Source organism: Amyelois transitella, chromosome 5 (assembly GCF_032362555.1).
Source record: "Amyelois transitella isolate CPQ chromosome 5, ilAmyTran1.1, whole genome shotgun sequence".
NCBI classification, from domain to species: Eukaryota; Metazoa; Arthropoda; class Insecta; order Lepidoptera; family Pyralidae; genus Amyelois; species Amyelois transitella.
The window spans coordinates 7,785,220-7,803,453 of record NC_083508.1 but is presented as its reverse complement, the minus strand read 5'-3'; the positions used below and the strand labels follow the sequence as shown (position 1 = coordinate 7,803,453).

The 18,234-nt window shown below is 37.0% G+C and overlaps 1 protein-coding gene across 1 annotated transcript in view; it reads right to left on the bottom strand.

The window, feature by feature from the left end:
• Window positions 1-18,234, bottom strand: part of LOC106131882 (transmembrane protein 132E) — a 74,927-nt gene that overhangs the window by 8,176 nt on the left and 48,517 nt on the right. The window contains exons 2-8 of the mRNA XM_013331143.2: window positions 12,304-13,135; window positions 9,338-9,484; window positions 7,730-7,997; window positions 5,070-5,213; window positions 3,845-4,019; window positions 2,595-2,743; window positions 118-319 (exon numbers count right to left, since the gene is read on the bottom strand). Of these exons, the coding sequence (XP_013186597.2) occupies window positions 118-319; window positions 2,595-2,743; window positions 3,845-4,019; window positions 5,070-5,213; window positions 7,730-7,997; window positions 9,338-9,484; window positions 12,304-13,135 (1,917 nt within the window). The remainder of the gene's footprint in view (window positions 1-117; window positions 320-2,594; window positions 2,744-3,844; window positions 4,020-5,069; window positions 5,214-7,729; window positions 7,998-9,337; window positions 9,485-12,303; window positions 13,136-18,234) is intronic.

Genomic DNA, 18,234 nt, shown 5'->3' with positions numbered 1-18,234 from the left:
CTGAACGTAGCCTATTAGGTCTTTTCGAGACTGTTGGCTCTGTCTACCCCTTAAAAGATAAAGTCGTGCTTGTATGTATGTATGAATGTAACTACTACCAATATATGTTCTACATACCTGTTATAGGAGATAGCACTTGCACTTCAGTACGCCCAGTACTTCTTCCTTGGAGCACGCGCCCCCTCAGGGAAGCGATTCTGGGGTCCGACACCCGCATCAGAGATAACACCAGCTCCGTCACTTTGAGCCAGGTGCGACGAGACACGAAGTATGATACGCGCCCAGAGTCATGGTCTTTAGCCAGGAATCGTGCATACACCTGATAGTAATTATAGAATCCTTATTAGTATTGGCTATAATTAAATTCATTTTGTTCGTGTCACAGCGGAGGTTAATGTGCAGATAATAAGAGAACAAAAAAAAGAACGTTGGTACCTACACATAATATGACAGACTTTTACCTAACTTTAGAAGTTTACCTACACGGGTATATAATTAACTTCCTTTCTCAATGCCCAAAAAATGGTATTTGCAATTGCTTTTCTTCGAAACATAATAATGAGCCATTGAGCCAGGCTACCGTTATAATCTTAAACACGAATGAAAAAGGGTTTCTCTCACGCAGTTAAAGTTTGTTTGTTTACACTGCATTCTATGAAACTGAAAAAAAATGTTTTGCATGTGTTTATATGTTATGTCACCTCCCAACGGTATGATTTAGCCTGAAAACGTTGCACAGAGTTGCACCGGAGTGCTGTAGTTAGAACAAACTGTTACGGAAAACTTGTTTGGAACAACCGCTACTTGCCAACTTTAAAGTGAGGACAGTCACGTTACACAGTATACGATGTCCCTGCAAAACTTACCTAAGTAGGTATATAAGGTAGCGAGCTTCCCTTGTGGCTCGCAAAACATACGAAGTTTGTTTGTGTTGGAATTGCACCTATCTGATGGAAACTTTGCAATGGATCGACGAGAAAGTTCGATAGATAAGGTCGGTTACTGTACTTTAGAGTATAGCGACGCGGCAAAGAATTTTCAAAGGTCACTTTTACTGACACTGTTCTAATGCCAGATTAATTAATATTAAGTTCTTCCCGGGATTTAAAGGCACGAATATGGAACTAATGTGTCTGAGAATACTTAATACTATTGATTGCAAATTTTTTGATAAAAGTAAATATAATAAATCGCTACAAACGAAATATGCACGTATATAAATGTAACTATTATCGGTAGCCGCCTAATTAACATGCTTATGATGAAATATTTGCATAGGAACCTGACATTACCATAGAAACCACTCATTATTGTTGCAGTTCTGCATAGTTTATGCCCTTAATTTATTCATGCACCTATTGAATATCTTCTCTCACACTGTCACAAATCATTTACCGTTATGAATGCATAATGTATGCATAGTGTACCGGATTGGGTGCATCGCCGGACTTCCCGTTAAGACATTGGACTTTCTCGAGTTTGCTTTCGATGTTATTGTGTGTGATAATTGTACGCGTAAAAGTCAAGCGATGTCAAGGCAACTTCTGGAATCCATTCTAAATGGTCTTTAAGTTGCGTTGTTATTTTTGCTACTGAACGGATTTGGCTAAAATTTGGCATGTAAAAAAAGCTACTTTTTTTTTTTTTTTTTTTTTTTTTTTTTTTTTTTTTTTTTTTTTTTTTTTTTTTTTTTTTTTTTACGGGACAAATTACACTGATTGAGTTAGCCTCGAAGTAAGTTCGAGACTTGTGTTACGAGATACTAACTCAACGATACTATATTTTATAATAAATACTTATATAGATAAACATCCAAGACCCAGGCCAATCGGAGAAAGTTCGTTTCTCATCATGCCCTGGCCGGGATTCGAACCCGGGACCCCTGGTGTCACAGACAAGCGCGCTACCGCTGCGCCACAGAGGCCGTCAAAACTTTGAAGTTGCCATCCCTTGTTCAGTGTACCTACGACAGATTCTGGATTGGACAGATCCATCCGCTAAGAAAGAATTTTTAGTAAATTCTTCTCCCAAAGGAATAGAGTAGAGGAGAAAAGCGCTTCGCGCTTTTAGCAACAGCTAGTGTTCAATATTTATACCAAGGTACATACTTAGTTAAAGTTTCAAGTAGGCATTTAACAGGTGAAACAAAATGCACGGAATACCACGACAACAAGATAATAACTCTTCTCAAGTCACCTAGTTATTGACATAATTGACCGTAGTAAAACTGGATTAGCCACAGGTAATTATCTCTAGTACCTAAGTATTAAATTCTTGGAAATTGAAGGTAGAATCCAAAACCTTCCCACGGGTAATAAGTCTGCATAAAATTAGTGTTGACTCTACATTTCAAACTCTCACAGTTACTCTGTGGGTTTCTTGCTTTGTCCATACCCCATTACGTCCTAGACAACAGTCGAAAATCCTTGCTTCTATTGTGTTAACCGCTACCACTTATACATGATTAACCTAGAAGGATTTAAAAACAACACAACTAAAATATCCTTTCTGCAGCAGGGGAAGAAAATATTGGTGAACTATATTTGTAGGTATTAAATTATTTATATCCTATCAAATATTTTAAGGACATTTACCTCGACATTGCTCTGTTGATATCTCAGCCGGCAAGTCCGTTGGTCGGTCAGTGCGTTGGTGCCATCAGGCCTAGAGCCACCCCACCCTCTCGCAGACAGCGACCGCTTAAGCCTCTCCTTGATACTCGAGTCATCCGACACTTTCCAACCTGCGACGATAGATATATAAAATCACGCCTCTATGTACCAATGAATCTCATGTACATTAGTTTGAGTGATGCTTACGGGGATGGAAAACATCTTGAGTTTCGCATCCGTGTTAGTTCCCCTTCAAAAGTTGCAAAGCGATGCGAGTAGTTGCGTGAGGGTACCCGACTTACTGAATCTAGGATGATGGTTATAAAAGGTGCACCCCGGGCTCGTTTCCAGATATGTGAGGATGAAACCGGCACTAACGCCAGAAATAAAAAGAATAAATTCACGCCTCTTTACCGGAGGAGTAGGCAGAGATAGGCAAGCCATAATTTCCCACGATCTCTGCATACTTGTTTCGCTTTATCTACATTCATAACTAACTTTATGCAAGCTCGTCAATTTCAACCTGCGAACAATTGCAATGACTTGAAATATTTTTGCTTGTCAATTCTGTTATGAAAAAGGCATTGTCGACAGATTGTTATCAGTTGAATAGCCGTGATTCCGGAATGATTTATTAGAGTCATCAGCTTATTCATATTGTTATCCATGTATTACTTGTTTACTATGCAAAGCCTATAAAATATCAATATAATAAACTACAACCATATAAATCAACTATCATATTTGATAAGTTATGTAATACGTTTGTGATTAACACGTGTTTAAAGTATTACCATCGATTACGATGGCGCCATCGTTATAGATACAGGCCATGGTCGGCAAATCAACGATTAATAAATGCCAGATCAAACATACACACATACATGAACTCTACGATCAGTGCTAAGCAGCTTTACGTGAGCTGGTAGTTGCGGCAATGGGATGAAAGTGGGTAACATATTCGCATATTGAAGTGATTTATTCTGGCTTTGAGATTTGCGGAATACGGCGTTGATGCAGTCTGTTAACATGACAACGACATTCTTAGGAAGTAGGTACTTCACTATAAGGCCACTATCACACAGACCAGACCTTTCTTATAAGGCATAGTCGGTTGGTTAATACGTAGAATTGTTTAAAATTGCTAACATTTTTTTCCGACAATTGACTATTTTGATTTCCTTTTTTTAAGATAAAATTTAATTATAATTAGGTTTAGTTTTTAAACAAACCTTTGATCTGCGACAGCCTGTTGTCATCGACATCGATTTCCAGCGGGCTCTCAGGCATCCACACAGTGAAGCGGGCCAGGCCGGTGTATGTGCCGTATTTCACAATGACGGACGCGTTTGATGAGCCTCTTATCTCAGAGCCGTCCACGTAAACCGAACTGCATGAAGACGAAACCTGCACAAGGAAGATAATGGGGAATAATGTTAAATAAAATTACACAGTAAATGTTTACCCTATTATTTTTCTTCCTCTCGGTATAAAACTTGAATATAAGTAATCTGTCGGATTCGAAGCCGAGTCGAGCCTGCTAAATTGAGTATGTAAGTTGTTCGTTAGTTGCCTTCTACGATATCACCGATAAGTGATGGAACGGCCAATATGATCATATTCCAATTTACCGTAGTTTCGACTTGAACACCAAATGTTATTATAAGTAGATTGTGAAATACGCCTTGCGAATTAAGTGAATACGACTTCAGAAAGTGGTTCCAGTTTCATTTCAAGTATGAGTTTAAAAAAACAAAATTAATTATTTGGAAGCAAAGCGGGACAAAAAGCTTCATCAATTTCATTGCGGTCGCTGCCCCGACAAAAGAGCAACTGTTAACATCGCTTACCTATCTGTGCCAAAGGCCTGAAAATTGCACAGCGACAACGTCCATGCCAAGAGATTTACGGTTTCAGCTGCGTGCGTAGACCGCAATATGCCGCAACGGCCGACTTTGCGGTTACCCGCAGTGTGGCAAAGTTTGAATATCAAACACAATATTTATCGTAATTTAATTACAGCTTTAAAAGGCTGAAATCGCGGGCGAACCGAAGTTGTAAAAGAAAGTTTCAGATGAATTGTGTACGTAAATTTCATTTTCATTACATCTAGCGTCCTTTTCCGTATTATCATTAAAATTCTTCTGTAATTCAAACATAAGAGCGATCCTCTTTACACAATATTTACTATCAGAAGTGACCCAAGAACACCCAAAATAGCGCGCAAAAATATGACTTAGGTGTGTGTAAATTTTTTATTGTTGTTATGAGTTAAGATAAATTTTATTTCGTTCACAGGTATAACGGTCACATACATAGTTAGTGTCCAATAGAGCATGAAATTTCAACTCCTGCGGGCTCAATCTGTGTTGTTTCTCATTTTACCTAAGTTTATGCATTTTAATTTTACACCATTTAAAAGTTAAGTCGAGGACTAAACCTGATCGATCTGGTTACCTTGAGCACGCTCTCGTCTTCCGAGTGGCACGAACTCTGCAGCGTGACGTCAGCTACCTGCCCGGCCTGAGACACGATGAGAACCTTCATAGCTTGCGACACCTGGCGCCCAGTCAGCACCGCCGTGTTCAGAACTTCCCAGTTCTAAAACAAAAAATTCATTGACTATCTTAGCAATTTCACCTTCGCTAGTCGCTTCATGTTATCACAGATTACGTGGTATTCGTATTTGATTTAGGGAAAAGAAATATTTGGTTGACTATGGTTTCTAGACACATAAAATAAGAAAAAAAGCAGGTTAGATTTGAGTGCATAATTCTCAATATACTTTCACATCTTAATTTGCATTTCAGTTCACTAGCAGCGCTCACACGCTACGTTTAATAAATGACCAGTAAATTGCTCCAACAAATCAAGTTTATCTACAAAATGCATAGTCGTGACGGATAGCCGTTTTTATTCCCCTAGTTTTTACTCGTTTGCACCGAGGTTACGGCGGAAAAGATGACTTTGCATTAAACAACATAAATCCTTATTTCGACGACGTAGCGCCAGGAACCTTGCACAAAAGTTGGACGAATAAAATTTTACAACCTTCATTTTGAAACTAGATCTGAATTCAGTTTAATACAGCTGTATTAAATTACTTGATTCAGAATCCAGCTCAAAATAAAGTTGAAAAACATTTTAATATTTTGCTGAGGCAAATATTAAAACCAAGAGAACGCCGTACCTATAGGTAATTCGTGGAATGTTTAAAGTATTAGAACTTATTATTCAGCGTCTATAAAGGAGAATATCTCATCATAAAACCAACAGTTTAATACTTAGTACTTGATTTTAATTATTCCCACGCTCCTTGCCCTGTGACGAGGGCTATTTATGGCCAGCAGGATGAAAATTATTGTAATTAGATAAGGAGTTAACCGCTTTTGGGTTCTACATTTTATGACCTTCACTTCACTCCTACAACCCTTTTCGGCTACTGTTAGATAGAAATAACAAAAGCATTTCTAAAGATTAATGCTTTCTTTTTAAATTTCTATTTTTTATAAACTCGAAACATTAGAATTTTTTAATCCAAGCTATGTTAGACGAGATATTATTAGATCATAATCCGTGATTTTGTTTATATTTAGAAGGTTAAGATCATTCCGTAAGTAGGTACTAAATTAAATTGCGTGGGCCTACAGCGACAGGAAATTGAGGAATTATTCCAAAGTTATTACTATTCACCTTGACACGTGCTTCTAACGACTCACTTTGAATAATTTTCCTAGAAATTAGTGACATACTAATGTTATTTAAGAACTCACTTATTAAAAAAATAACTCATTTATACAAATTGAACAAATCACAAAAATCCTTTGATCGAATCTGTGGCATGATTGATATTATAATTTTTCAAAGTAAATAGATCTGAAGTATACCTACTTAATTCACCATAAATCTAAATAATATAGCTTAAGCCAAGCTTTTTCTAACTTTACTATATATACACACTCTTAAATAAAACTGAAACAGTCAAATAATGAACTGAATAACCATCATAAATATTTTGGAACATCATTTTTCACATCATAGATAAGCTATGCTCTGCGCAAAATAAAAAACATATTGCGAAAAAATTCCGCTACTTATTATTTCAGCTGATACTTCAAAGTAGGTATTAAAAAATTCAACAACAAATTCGTTGTTTCGTTGCGTCCATTAGCCTGCGATAAAGCCGCCATTACATACCACTTCATTCATACTAAGAGTACTCCATTAACGTTAATCCCCATGATTTGTTACAATCACTTCCACAACCGAGATAATAATGCTTAAAAGAGCGTTTATTTTTTATTACATTCTTTAATTAGTGCGTCTGTTTTTACGGTCCAATTCACAGGCAATAGTTAAGTACGCACGTCGCCACCGCTCACATAAAACCTTTGTAACTCGATGAAGATATCGTTATAGCAATAAAAGGAGTTCCTTTGCTCTCATTAATTACCAAGAAAATACCTTTTGGTAAATTTATCGCTACAATCGGCGTCTCTATAAATTGTTGATTTCGGGCATCTGCTAAGATAATACCGAGCGCATAATAGCAATTTGATTGTTTTCTTTTGTACATTTATTTAGGTTATTTGTCAAAAGTAGCCTTTAAAGTAATGGCAGAACCAAAGAACCTATGTATGCAAATACGTACAAACTGCTTACTTGAATGTGGATGAAGCAAAGGAAATATGCAGAGATCGTGGCAAGTGGAAAGAGGTAGTCTCTGCCTACCCCTCTAGGAAAGAGGCGTGATTTTATGTATGTATGTATGTATGCTTACTTAGAAAATCTATTTCAATCCAGACTGGAAAATCTAAGTCAGAAAATTAAATTTGAAGGAAGGTATTATATAAATAGGTACTTTTAATAGTGTTTGAAAACGTTTCGTATACTATCCAATTACATTACATCATACATTAGGTACCCACTCATACACACAAAGAGGAATAGGCTAAGTAATATACATACATCATGCAACGATATCTTCATATTTCTTTTGCTTCATTCATAACTTTTTTCATGTCAGTTCTTTAGTTTAGAATACTCTGACCCTTTTCCATTGACCAAGGCACGGTCTTCTGGCCTTCCCGTCCCAACGTTTCCATTAATACACGTACCTTTGAAATAGGCAGCACAGCTTGAATGTCATCTTTCTCGATATCAAGTCGCGTGTTGGCTCTATGTTCCGGCGGTGGGCCTTCCGTGGTGGAGCCAGACGGGGGGTTGGCTGACATTCTGACGATCCAGCTGAGGCGAGCCGTGCCGCGTCCGGACTCTCCTTCTGACCCTTCCGCGTCCCCCTCACTCTCTGCCCCCACTTCCACCAACCACGTCAGAACTTCTTCCCAACCCGGACCGCCAGCTCCACTGTTTTCTTCCATGTCCCTAAACATAAAGATTGAAAATACTTAAATAATCGTTTGGTAATGGGTACATAAAAACTACTTGTGAAAAGGAAAATAGTTTTTCCAAACTAAATATTTCCGTTTATAGACTCCGAATAATTTCTCTGTTTCATCATATAAACCTAGTAGTAAATCCAGATTGCAGGCCATATTTTTCAGTCGAAATGTCGACTTTCATCAAGAGCGCAAACGCTCGGTGCCGATTTATAACCCTGCTTGTTCGCGAATAAATCACTGTTACAGTACTCCGCTAAAGAAATTGAGAACAATCCTACTAAAGAAATTGAAATGACTCTTTGTTACACAACATAAATTAAGCCCCTGGATACATATCAATTTGTGTACTGACAGCAGTAACAGTCTACACAAGTTACACCCTTCCAATTTCCAATTTATATATATAATAAATACTTGGTTTCTTTAAACTGTGTCATTAAAAGCCCAAGTGCCCGATTTGCCTGATGCTGCAATCAAAATATGAGTAATTTAGCCTAGTTCCCATAGTTATTTCTTAAGTTTGTCATTTAATACATAAAGAGTATCAAGTCTTCAGGATATATAGGGGCTGAAATATCCTTTGTGCTCATGATGTAAACTTTAACGGTTTTGTTCGGTCGCCTTTGTAGTCCTTATTTCCCAACAGAGTCAAACTTTTCGGTTTGTTGTTCAAGTTGACCTAGTTACTTTCAATGGTCTCGTAGAAAAGCGAAAAACTGAAAACGAAGCTTGAGGAAATAGAAGCGGAATGGATCCTTTAAGCCGGAGCTGCATTGACCGGCAGCGCACGTCTGCAGTGTGACTACATCTATACAGCTGCACCGATTGCAATCTTATTCGGAGCGAGTATCGTGTTTGTTCAAGCAAAAGTAAACAGGAACTTTAATACACATCCGTTACGGCAAATATTATGCAGACAAGGTATTCAGTTCGTGGTCACGTCAAGGAAGTTCCATAACACAAGACACGTGTTTCGTATAAAAATATATTAGGTCGGTTGATCGCCTTTTATGTTTCTACGACGATGTGCTATTTAGTATTACGGATATATATAACAAAATAACTTGTATAGACAAAATTTGCCTACGCCTGCCGGAAAGACTAAAGCCAGTAAAATATGTAGGTTAATACTTGTTTAAAGTTCAAAAGTTATTACATTAAAAAATAATATTATATCACAGTTTGTCTGCAAGTCATTTTCATTTCCAACAGCTTCTTTAAGAAATGTCAATAGGCTGTTGACACAACTTCTCAGTTGGCAAATTTTCCACTAATTAGCTGACCTTACCTTTACCTTCATTGTAAAGTTATAATATAACTCACGTGTCGAGTCCGTCATCGTCGCGCAAGGGTTGTTCGAGCCGGGTGGCGGTGACGGTGGCGGCCCTCGGCTTCACCTCCGCGGTGACCGCCCATCGCGAGTTTGAAGCGGTGACGCTCACCAGACGCAGCCCCGACTTCACTTTCATTCTATAGGACAAAAATGTATATTAGTAATTGTTTTCATTAAAACGTCAAGTGTTAAATTTATACAGATAGAAAATGCTTATGAAAAGAAAAATTTTTACAATTATGATTACTCTATAATATGTATGCTTAAAAAGTATTTTCCTAGATTTTTTGCAGAATCTATTCGTACGGGTTAGCTCAGTTACAGCAATCAGTTATCAACCCAAAAAGCTTTTTTTACTTTAGGAGGAATCCTCCTAAATTACTCAATATATGTGTGTACTAGAGGCCGCCAATCCCGCCGGAACTCCGGGATAAAAAGTAGCCTATATGTTATTTTGGATCTTCAGCTACCTACATACCAAATTTCATCGTAATCGGTTCAGCAGTTTTTGCGTGAAAGAGTAACAAACATCCATACTGACATCCTGACATACTCACAAACTTTCGCATTTATAATATTTGTAGGATTACCAGTTTGTATTTTTTAAATTATTTATTTATTTATTTCAGAAGCTTAAATCTATCTTTACAGTTTGCACCAATGCGATAGAGAAGCAATACATTTTAATTATTATTATGCAGGTATGAGTTGAATATTTATAAAATTATTTGTTATTGACATACCAGCTATGGATACTGTCTTCAAATACCTATTCAACGAAACGTAGAAAGCTTTTAACATTTTCCTTACCGTGGAGTTGGAATGGCCATAGAAAACATCCGTGGCCGGATGAAATTATACGGGTACGCGATATAATAGCTGGGAGTAGCACAATATGCTCACTATATCTTGCAGGTTTAACCGAAGTGGTTATAAATTTCCATTTAGGCCCATGTAGCGTTATTCCCTAGTGTCCGTAACTCAAAAGTATGAACAGACTTCAGAAAGTTTCGGCGCAGGTGTTTTTAGAGCTATATATCTATCTTTAGCACACACTTAGTGTGCTTCAAACATAATCATTTCTTGAAAATGTCTTTTTGGTTCTTATACTCTCTGAATATCATTTCACAGTAGGCGCCGAATAAAGTGGGCTTCATGTTAACTGCTAATATCTCTTGTGATGAGTGGAGTGGAGAGAAAAGAAAGCAGGTGAGCAGCATATATAAAAGATTTTCACAAGTAGCGGTTTATTTCAATTGCTATTTTATTCAATTTACTAACCAAAGTATACGCAAATGGCGAATTAAAGCCAAAATTAATAAGTAAATAAAAGACAAAATTATCTTCTGAAAAATTACACAATCTTTTATTTTTTATTTGTTGGGGCCTCAAACCATTGCGGAAAAAGTTTTAATTGGAACATTGAGGCCGACAGCAGCCAGTGCTGTTCTCAACAGCAATTTGGAGCACTCTCCGTAAACGTCTCATCCATTTCAAGCCCGCGCCCGTTCAAATTCGCGGCGCAATTTTAGTCCTATTATTTTTATTGGTTAATCTTTATAATTATCTCTGCCGCATCGCTTTTATAATTGCAGCCGTTAGGTTTCGGGCCCAGGGTATAGATAGATAGAAAACCCTTTATTGTACATAATCACATATTTGTGTTTGGTATCGATCCAGTAACACCCTCTGCTATTTATTTTTTCAATATTTTCAATGTACAGAATTGACCCTTCTACAGATTTATTATATGTATAGATAAATTATAACAAAAATAATTTACCTACCCTAAAACTTATGCTAAAGTAATGTACAAAAAAAGGCTTTAACGCATCATGAAAGCATGATGCATTTCATGAAGACAGAATTTGGTGGAGTAAGGAAATATTTACAAAAATATTTAAATATATTTCTTTAAATAGACTAACATAAAAATAAAGAGAATGGTTACCACACTTCTTACACTTATTATGGAGAGAAAATTAAAAGAAGACAGAAAGGAAAAGAGGCAAGAATTATAGAGATACGTCGGAGCACGTATCACCGTATGAAGTTTGGCAGAGAGTTCCACACGCGCCGTAAACGAATGCGAGTAAAATGTTGTGTAGAACTCTGGCGTCGTCAAGAGAAAACTCTCAGAACTGCGAAGAATACAATTGTGGACCTCATTGAAAAATCTTAGTCGTTCTCTTAGCAATTTTGAGGAATTTGAATAAGATAAAGACCAGTTTTCCTTATTAATTCTATGAATAATAATTATCAATAGATTGATTTTAATAAGATTTTGTACTTTTATCGCGGAAAATTTGCAAACTTGATTTACTTTTTTGTAGTTCAGCATATTTTATCTTATATCAAAATAGTTTTTTTTTGTTTAAATACTTAGATACTCGCCTAGTAGCAAGTTCAAATAGTATTCAAGTCTTAAATAATTTTCAAACATTATAGCATCTTCAAGGAAATCTGTAAGTAAAACTTATCTTTACTCATGTTTCAGATAACAATCAGCAACTGAAATTAATCCCAAACTGGATGTCGTCATCAGTTTACACCCAATAAACCAGTTCTGTTGGGCGAAATATCGTGTAAATACGAGGCCGGTTGACATAACAGAGGACGGACAAGTTGTTCTGTCGTCGGGAACGGACAGAATGCAATGACAGCACATCGAATAGTGTGAGCTTTGGGCACGAGGCACGTCGGACCTGTCACGACGTGGGCGGCTGCCTCTGTGATTGCTTAATTCCAAGCATTAGTTTGATTTGTCGGTTGAGATATTGACAGCTTATCTCTAACTTGAAACGGGGAGATTAAATATTTGGCTTATTTGTCCCAATGATTGAGAGGAACAAATGTTTTAACTCTGATAGATACTTTAAATTATACTTTTGTTATTTAATTTAAAAATCTAATTTGAAAGCTTTCTAAAGGATATCGAAAATGATATTGAACTAACCTGATCACAATATGGCCAACATCATGAGTAGAATCTCGACGGACTACGAACGGAAGGTGTATTCTCGAATGCGGATATAATGGTGCCCTCGGTAGGAGTAGAGCAGCATCCCCTGCCACTGCTTCTCGGTATCCAGCCCGAGCTCCCGCCAGAGTCACGGAACCCAAAGGCCACGCGGGCTGTACAGACACTCGTCCACAAGCACCATCACTAGATTCCCCATTACCCGCTTCTGCAGCACTATATGTCAGTTTAACTGTGCGTGGTGGACGTTTCCCTTTACCATCTGCAGGCCACCATGCTGCTGGTATTGTCAATTCAGCTAAGCAAGCCCCCTCTTCACCTTCAGGACCACATGTCGCTGATAAAGACCGAGAGTCTAACATCGCATGAAGAGTTATACAGACACGTCTAGGTCGCGCAGCAGCTCGTCTTGCTCCACCCTCTCCCCCGGTATGAAACAATACTCGCAATACAGGCGAATCTCGAGGTAGCTCTTTGAATACAAGGTGAGCGGATACATCGAGTCTATGCGCGGTGGCATCTTGAAGTTCCAGTAATGTAGCATTTCTTCGAGGTGGTTCAAGGGGATCTGGGACAGCATAACGCGCAGGTACAGTCTGCTTAGTGGAAAACGGGCCGTACGTTGCCCTTACAGACGCTGGTGCTGACCCTTGTAATACAGTAAAGCGGTCGAGAGATAATAAAGCACCCGGTAAGGCTGTACTCGTGGGCTCTGGTGGAGGGCCTGCGCTACTCCATCTTGCCGTGTGTTTAAGAAAAAATCCACTGTCCTTATTTTCAAAATGAACTTCCACAGCCAGCACGGTCCCTGTAACAAAGAAATAAAGATAGGTTTAATAATCATATACCTATAAGCCTTCCTAACAACGTGTGACATTTGTAAAAAGTTAAATATTTAAGAGCTTTCTTTGAATTTTGACGAGAGATAAAAGACACCGAAGTTAAATTCTGGCACGATTCCAACTGCATTATAATGTCCCGCGGCGAAATGTCAGTTCGTTTACTTGATGTTTACAAACAACTTTTATTTTTGTATATTGAGCTATTTGTGTTCGCGATCGATGACTTCACCAAAGGACTGCACTTTGTCGTCTTGTTTCGTCCTGACGTAGATAAATATGTATACATACATAAATACAGTCACGTCTACATCCGTTGCGGGATATAGACAGAGCCAACAGTCTCGAAAAGACTGAACGTGGCCTACGTTCAGCTGTATGGCTTCATAATGGAATCAAGATTCAAATAGTGACAGGTTGCTAGTTCAACGCCTACAAGAGGGAACCCAAATTTATAAGCCTACTATCCATTTGTCGCCTTTTACGACATCCATGGGAAAAATATGGAGTGGTACATCGAGTACAAAAATACGGCATCGAGGCCGTACATACATGTGTATGTACGTATTTACTCATTTAAAAAAACTGACACTATTAAAACGTATCTGGCAAGATTTTTTTATCACATAAAAACACGGAATCACCAAGACTTCTCTTTAAAATAAGAAACGTAGGAAAATTGCTAGTAGAGTTTATTCTAGAAAAATGTACAAGAGATTTTACACACGTACAAACAACATTCGAAAGATTATCAAAGACGAAACCCGCTCTTATTTCTGGACTAGCTGCACAAAACATCGACAGTTACGAAATTATACCTTTCTTATATGTAAGAGTTCATTAACAATTGTTAAACGATTTTCGCTGTATAAGTTGCAAAGTTTGCCACACAGGCCTGCCGAATTTCATAAAGCTGATGGAACCTTATAGTAGTTTTATAAATTCAATGTGTTGATAAGTGCACATCTGTCTATCATAGAAGTCTGGTTTAAAATAAGGATGATTTGTCTTTAGAATTGCGAGTTCGCAAACTATGCATTACCTACTGAATTTATATATTTCTTTATTTACCAAATTATGTACACAGGTAACATCGAGACTGATAATCACAAGAAACAAAAATACATAGGTGTATTTATTTTGCATATTTTTACATGTTTTAGGTATATCTGTGCTTTATTTAATTTTACAATGCGGGCTCGAGTTTTCCGTTTATTGAGGCAGGCTTTGCGTCACGTTTGGAGCGAGGGCTCTTCACAGAATTCATTATAAGTCTTCCATTTTATGATTCTCCATTTCTTGGTCCCTGGTAAAATATTTTGTCACGTTCATAATTTAGTTAATGCTGTAATTTATCTGCTGTTATATATCCGCACGAAATGTAATACAGTAAAAGCTAATATAGTATAATTAACTTACCTACCTACATTTATAATATAAAATATTTTTTTTCGAATCAATTCCCATTCATTGTTTTTATGATGGAGGTATTTGCTATGCTCTGTCTGTAGCAAATATTTAAAAAAATATGATTTTATTTACAAATTTCCACAGTTTCTCAAAATAATAAACCATCACAAAAATATGCATTAAAATGTGTCTGCCAGTAAATGTTACGATAGTCATAGCAGTAGGTATACTCGTATATAGTCCAATAAAATAATATTCTTTTTCACAGCCCACCGGGCCCGTATCTATCCGTATGATGCTAATACGTGCTTATTTTATCGAACATTGTTCCTCTGTTTTCCATCGCCTGCTCCATTGAACAGTGCTATTGGAAACGTGACTCTTGGTGCCTGACAGATAGCTCTCGTTCCAGGAAATAGGAATAAAGTACGATACTATTAATATTAAAGTATTATTTTCTTTCTTTTAAAATCGTCCACCATTACTCCTGTAAAGGCTGGCATCAGTTTTTAATATAGATAGCGCACAAGCAATTTTAAAAAAAGATCTGAAAAAATCTGTACATGCGCTATACAGAATTTTTCAAAGACCCCCTTTTTCAAAATTCAGTGGTGGGCAAACAGACTAATCTAGGTTGCGAGTATACTATTCTACTGGGAACATTCAAAATTCTAGGATTATACGGTTTACCTAATTTGCTTTGCTCTTGCAATCTCTGTATTCTCTGGTTGCTAAAATGCAACAATAATAATACGCAGCACAGAAACAAAGACGCAAGTCTTTTTAACATACACGCCAAATCTATAACAACCCGACTTTATGATAGGAGAGTGAAATCAATCAAGCAATCGTTTATTTGCATGAATACAGGTGTTAATAATTACATTTCAGCTATACATATCAGGCTAAAAGTAATACCGACGTAGTAAAAAATTACGAAATAAGAAAGAAAAATGACTTAATAAACGGTGTTCATTGCACTTTATTAAACGTGTCCTGCGCTTTTATTTATTCGATTAAAATAGCTTTGTCAGTTGCACAAAAATAAATTAAAATCCACTCCGGCACTAACCTAGCAATTCGCAATTCGATTGGTTCCTGGCAAACGGCCTGCGATAGAGCGGCTGTTTTGTTTCGGCTGTTCCTGCTGTTTGTGTTGTGGATTGTGGATCAAAGTGATAAATTCACTGCACAGTGCCAACCAAATTGTGTGCTCTACTGTGTGTTACGTTTATGTAGGTAGTAACTAGTGTTTTATTTTAAAAGCTTCGTTCAGTAGTAACTTTGTGTGCATGATATACCTACACATCAGATAAATACATATATAGATAATGCAAGCATCTAGCGGTAGCTATTGCTAGTGCACCAACAATAAGCATGAAGTTAATATTAGTAAAACTCTTCCAAATTATTTAACAACACTGGTGCTGTTATAGGCGATGGGCTAGAAACTTACTACTAGGTTTTTCGAGACTGTTAGCTGTGTTTACCACGTACGGGATAAAGACTTGTAAATGATTTACGGACACCTGGGCCCTATCTGTCAATTAAACTGGGAATATAAGTACTATAATGAGAGAGAGATTCTTGTTTATTTAACTTCTAATATGGGATCTATCATACTATCTAATGGGATACATCGAAGTTTATTTAGGACTCCGATTGTTAATTAAGCCAAAATTATACTGTGAGTCCTTGATTTGATGAAACGGCACACAAGATATACTACTATTACCGTGGACTAAACATAACATAGTTCCCATTGAGAATGCAATAAACAGGTTTCGTTCGACAATGGTTGAAATCATGAAACATTCGGCAAATATGTAAATTTCAGATGGCACGGGATGTCGTCACGAATCGCCGTCAGCAACATGGCATGACAAATGGACAAATATTTGTCCGTTAATGGAGTCAGCACATTACCGAGGCCGCTTTATTACCGCCCCATCGGAGTTCTATCCCAATACTATAACAGAATTTGCAATAAGTTAATTTCATTTGGTGATGGCGCGCCTGCCGTCCAATTAGCATAATTCCAATTGCTATTATTGTTTTAAGTGCTTGTTTATGATTGAGTTTACATGGCTGATTTGTTTATAAAAATGTTAAATTAAGGAAATGTCCTACCTACCAAAAATTAAACTTCAAGACCCTTAGGACGTTTCTGAAAAAAAAATTCACTTTAAAACATTTATACCATTGTTTGTTGGAAATTTCCATTTATAACATGAAACATTTCATCCCAATCTCTTTGACTCCCATTGATAACTTGGCAATAAAGAATAACGTTATCGTTATTCAAAAATTTCAAAGGCAAAGCGGTAACAAAACCAGTGGAAAATTATTTGGGCAATACATAAAAATTATGGCATCGTTAATTAAACGACGATGCTTTAATAATTCACTGTTTTTTCATACGTTCCGCGTATAATAGCGTAGGTAATTTTGCTATAAATAATAAAGAGGCAAGTGATGTTTCATTATTAAATTAACCTCTAGTAGTTTATGATAGCTGTAATATACAATTAAGAAACCCGTTTCAAGCTTGGATGTAAGTTGTTCCTAATCTTTATTTTATTTTGAGTCATTGTTATCAAATATATCTATGTCAGTTCCCTTGATATCCTTTGGAATAGGTGAAAAATAGGGGAAAATGTGAGATGGCGTCTTCCTGATACATACTTACAAGGTGTTCTCCAAATTAAAGCCTCTTTAACGAAAGACGCAACAAAAGTTTAGAGATAATATCACCTTGACCTGGGCTTATATGCGGACCGGTTCCGATGTCGTTTCGATAAAAACAAGGAGTGGCCACGCTTGCACCGTATCTAAAGGATTTGCTCAGTTCGTTTGGAGGCAGTTTCACCCCCCGATATCAACCCCCATTTCGCAATAGGGGAGTGATCGGAAAACGCGATATCAAAACGCGAAACTTCTCTTTTTGTTACGAAGCCGCCGCGCCATCGCAAAGGAAATTAAAGTTGTGGTACCACAGACGACACATATAAAATGAAAAAAAAAAATTTGCTTCCTTCCAAAGCTAATATCGATCTCTGTTCTCTTAATAGTTTCACATACTTTTGTGTAGACTTGGAAATTGCTAGCCTTTATACATTTTAGCTACTGAGACAAGTCAAAAATATTATGGAGTCTGTAACATTTTTATTATTTGTTGGAAAAGCTCTTTGATAATACTGAACTGTTAGGTAAAGTAGCTACATTTTATTATCTGCAGGTGTTAATTGGCTATTTATGTTCTACGGGGGAAGCTGCGAATATGCCTAAACGAAGTATTTAATATGGATTAAATCTTCGGGTCAAAAAATCAGTAATGTAATGAAAATCTCTTGCCCATAAAATTATGTAAGGTTGGTTTTTGGGTCGTTTTGCAAATTGAATTTTAATATAAAGAAATGGTGATCGGGTTACTTCTTTGGGGAGTTAAGGCTAAATTGAAAGGTTACTTAAGTACTTCAGCTGCTAACGATGTTAATCTTAACCACCAACTATTCATCACGTTCTTCAATAAAAACATAAGCCTCATAAAACGATACTTAATCGTTAAGCAAAACCAAACCGGAACGCTCCTTAAATTTGTATAGCAACAGTAAACTGGGGAAAATTGAGGTAAAAGAAGGCTCCCTAAAAATAATGG